This window comes from Amphimedon queenslandica, unplaced genomic scaffold, assembly GCF_000090795.2.
Source record: "Amphimedon queenslandica unplaced genomic scaffold, v1.1 AMPQUscaffold_13492, whole genome shotgun sequence".
Classification (NCBI taxonomy): Eukaryota; Metazoa; Porifera; class Demospongiae; order Haplosclerida; family Niphatidae; genus Amphimedon; species Amphimedon queenslandica.
This window is the reverse complement of record NW_003546272.1, coordinates 472,559-476,668: the sequence shown is the minus strand read 5'-3', so window position 1 is coordinate 476,668 and position 4,110 is coordinate 472,559. Positions and strand designations below refer to the sequence as shown.

Sequence of the window (4,110 nt, the reverse complement as noted above, 5' to 3'; positions counted from 1 at the left end):
ATTAGGAGTACATATGTCACAAGTGGCCAGACACTACAGCAGCTACTAACTGCCAGTACTGGAGGAGTACCTACTGATGGAATGGAGACAGAAACAGAGCAGTTCCAACAAGCTTTTCTACTTTATCTAGGAAACAACATGGTAGCAGACTAGTAGTATCTATGATCATAGTTCTTTCATATTCTCTTTGTCTCTCTCTCCTCCACACTCCCTCCTCTTATTGTAGGCTGAAGCGGTTGATTTATGCTCCCAGCTGTTTCCAGTTAGTTCGTTTGCAGGTGGTGTTAATACGCCTGGTGATGTATGCTCAATTAGACTCAGTGAGATGATTCTTAATGATGTACCAGCCTCTGATCCAAGATGGAACAAGACAGGTAAGTATGGAATAATTCCATACTGTACTTCAATGTACATGTACATGCATGAAGTACATTGTATGTAGTATGTTCTTGTAGCAGTTTGAGGATTTGGTTTTATTATTATTTTTATTGATGTGTTTTTAGATACTCTTGGTTCATATTCACTAATAATACTTAATCAGCTCCAAGATAAGCAGAAAGCTCACCGCAAACTTATTCAATTCCTTATTGACATGGAGCTACTTAATCTTGTAACCTCCTTCACATGCACACACACACACCCTCTCTTTGCCCCATTCCATTGTATTCATGCAGGGTTTCCCACAAAGCATGCTAAGTGAGCTAAACAGCATGAGCTTCATCAGCTGACAAGCACTACAATACAGTACATGGCATTTGGAGCAACTTTAAAAATTTATAAAAAATCCAAATTTGATTGGAATCAGCTCAAACTTAATACACAACATAAGAACATGTATATATATCAGATAAAATTATAAAAATGGAAAATTCTCTCCTAGTAATTTATGGTGAAATTTGGTCAACGACCCTGTACTATAGTACAGGTATTTTGGCCCGATTTTTTAATAACTTTAAAAATTTGTAAAAAAATCTAATTGTAATCGGAATCAGCTTAAACTTGCTACACAACATAAGGACATGTATATGCATCAGAAAAAAATTTAAAAATGGAGAACTCTCTCCTTGTGATTTTCGTCAAAATACCCTGTACTATAGTACAGGGTCTTTAGTCTAATTTTTGAGCAACTTGATAAGCCAATATTTTGTGGGAAGCCCTGATGCATAACGTGTTATTTATTATTTTATTTGCAGTTGACTTGTGTCACTCTCAGAGGGTCGGTGTTGCTAACTCGTAATGTTTTGTGTGAGAATTCAGAGAAGATTGCAGCCAGTATTGCATTGAGGGAAAACCAGAATAAGTGAGGGACTGACTAAAAGCTCAGTACTATTATTAATTAATTTATTTTTTTAATTTTAGAGATGTTGAAGAAGCTGCTAAGATTGTTGTTCAAAAGCGCTCCCCATTATCACAAATACGTCCAGGACTAACCACACAAGATGTATTCTATAGCCAAGTAAAGAATGAAATTCTAGTCTTTAATGTGATTTTAAAGATGAAACTCATCATATGTAGGTTTCACTGATTGATGAGATATTTCCCCCACTGATACAAGCATGCGAGTCTTTCAGTGCTGATGGAGATATGGTTGGTGTCACTAGAATAGCATTCACTATAAAAGTAATGTTAACAGTAATAGTGCTTGTAATATTTTTTTTTTGTTTTAATACTTTATTTCAGTCCATGTTAAGTAGTGCTATACAGTATCGTATAAGCCATGTTGATTTATATACTAGCAGTAGGCCAATTCGAAGGGTCTATCATACTGAATTTATACCATGGACTGGTGAGACATAACTGTATCTGCATTGGGGATTTTATTCCCCTCTCTCTTTCTCTTTAGCTTGTGAAGAGATGTTGGGTCTATTGAGAAGGCTTGTGAGTGCATGATAATTTGTAATCATGATGATTGTTTTTTTGTGTGTTACACATTTATTAGCTTAGTTCAATGCTGGATCAATGGGCCACTTGTGATGATCAGCCAATCAGTGATATTGATCAGGAATCATTCTGGTCGGTCTATTCTGATCTCGCATCAATTCTGTTCACCGGATCATCTGATCTCTATGACTCTATCAAGTAAAGTAATGGAGTCATTGTTGCATTATGAATCATTGTTTAGAGACCATAAAGATAATGAGCATAGAGTGTTAGAGGTTCAAAATTCATTGAGTAAAGACAAAGATCACTTCATTCTTTTAGCTTGTAAGTGCTAAGCAAAGCATAAACTATTTACAGTTACTGCATTAATTTTGTTATCATCCTGCACTGCAGTGAATCTAGGTAGGGTTGGCATGGCTCTACAGTTGGCAGAGGAGTGGTCGCACTTTCCCACAATACTGCAAGTATTTGAGGAACAAGGGGACACAGAACTGCTCAGGAATTACCTGGAAGTTTTTAAAGATAAAGGTTTCGATGAGTTTATCTTCCATTATTATATTGATAATAGTAAGCCCACATTATAATAATAGTATAATAATATAATTGCTGTTATGGCGTGTAGAGAACATCAAGCAGTTGATAGAGCTCACTAACTTGTTCCCAGAGTCACTGAGCAAGTTCCTTAATGAGTATCCAGAGCTTCAGTGGCTTCACCTAATAGCCACTGACAAGTATAATGAAGTTAGTGGAAATGATCAGCCACTTTGATGCATCTAATCAAAAATCAATGCACCTTATTTTATTATTGTTTTATAGGCATCAGAGTCACTGAGAAGAGTATCGGATAATGAGGACACTTTCTTATCACGAAAGAAGGTATGTCGTTTACTACATGGGGTATTGTTAAATTACTGGTATTAGACTGCACTGAGTCTTAGTAAGCTAGCACTGCTTGCTGCTGGGGGCCACTCATCAGCAAAGACTGTTGGTGAGTTGGAGGAGATCAACTGTGAGTTGCAAAGGATTGAATATGCTGAGAAACTACCAGAAAATTCACTAAAGGTCAGTTTGTTACTTTCATGTACTTATATTAAATGATCTTTTTATTACGTAGAAAATAGGTGTGAAGGATATTAATGATTTGCCTCCATTGCCTCCTGAAGATGTCATTAAAGTCTGCCATGTTTCCATCTAATTATAATTATTAATGAGTTTTATAGTTGTTTCTTGAGGGAGAGGACAATCAGCTAATGTACACAATGTTTGCGCTTAATTATCTACTACTTGCTTATCCTGTAAGCTTTATAGCATGAGTTTTTATACAAACACTTGCTTGCTATATCTTTGATGCAGGTTTTTACATTTGTAACTTTGTTAGTATCATTCTGATGCATAATGTAGAATGGATTTCAGGGGCGGATCCAGGGTTTTGCAAATGGAGGGGTTGAGAGAAAAAATGGCGCGCCGAAATTTTGGCCACGCCCCTTTTCGGCGCTATTTTGTGGTTAAAATCACGGGAAAATCAACTTTTCTACCATTTTTGGAGCTCATTCTTTGTTAATTATATTCATTAACCATAGTAATGTTGCTATATAAACTAGGTGGTTAGCACTTTCACCACTGTTGCAACAATAAAAACATTAAAAATTTTTTGAGTTAGAATGTTTTGGGGGGTTGCAACCCCACAAACCCCCCCCCCCCTAGATCCGCCCCTGTGATTTATGTATAATGTATCGAATATAGGAATCAGAGAGTGAAGAGAGAAGACAGTTACAAGTATTGATCTGGAGTCACGTGTTACTACAAACAAAGCAAGCCCTCTCATAACTTCCATGCAATCAATCAATCTTTTATTCTATTATTAAAATATTACCATTAGTTGGTCTGAGTTCAATACTAGTGGAGACATAATGGAGGAACTCCAGGAATCACTCATGTTTAAGCTGATGAATGAATGCCATCATAATTGTATGCTGTTCCCTTAGCTTCTCTTCTTATTTATTATATATTTTCTTTCTCTTTAGTTGCTGATGTTAAGCAGTTGTTGCCTGCAATTGAAGACTTGCTCTCATCTCAGTTGTTGGTTGATAAAGGATTGGATAGTTCTGCTATATTGATCTATTGTGTCAAGTTGTGCTATGAAAGAGTCACTGAACTCCAGCGTTAATTCTTTTGATAATAATGAATAAAATAATCATGAATAGTATTTTTGGCTGAGTTATTTCCAGC

General features: G+C 36.2%; 1 protein-coding gene across 1 annotated transcript; it reads left to right on the top strand.

The window, feature by feature from the left end:
• Positions 1 to 6: 6 nt before the first annotated feature.
• Positions 7 to 4,108, top strand: LOC109580437 (nuclear pore complex protein Nup133-like). The gene is made up of 19 exons (XM_019993574.1): positions 7 to 141; positions 227 to 374; positions 504 to 610; positions 1,194 to 1,300; positions 1,360 to 1,456; positions 1,516 to 1,620; positions 1,681 to 1,786; positions 1,844 to 1,878; positions 1,940 to 2,079; positions 2,123 to 2,205; positions 2,275 to 2,448; positions 2,504 to 2,622; positions 2,698 to 2,757; positions 2,803 to 2,943; positions 2,996 to 3,055; positions 3,102 to 3,176; positions 3,625 to 3,692; positions 3,761 to 3,849; positions 3,906 to 4,108. Exons 1-19 carry the CDS (start codon positions 82 to 84, stop codon positions 4,046 to 4,048), a joined length of 1,917 nt encoding a protein of 638 aa, XP_019849133.1. The 5' UTR covers positions 7 to 81; the 3' UTR covers positions 4,049 to 4,108.
• Positions 4,109 to 4,110: the final 2 nt, after the last annotated feature.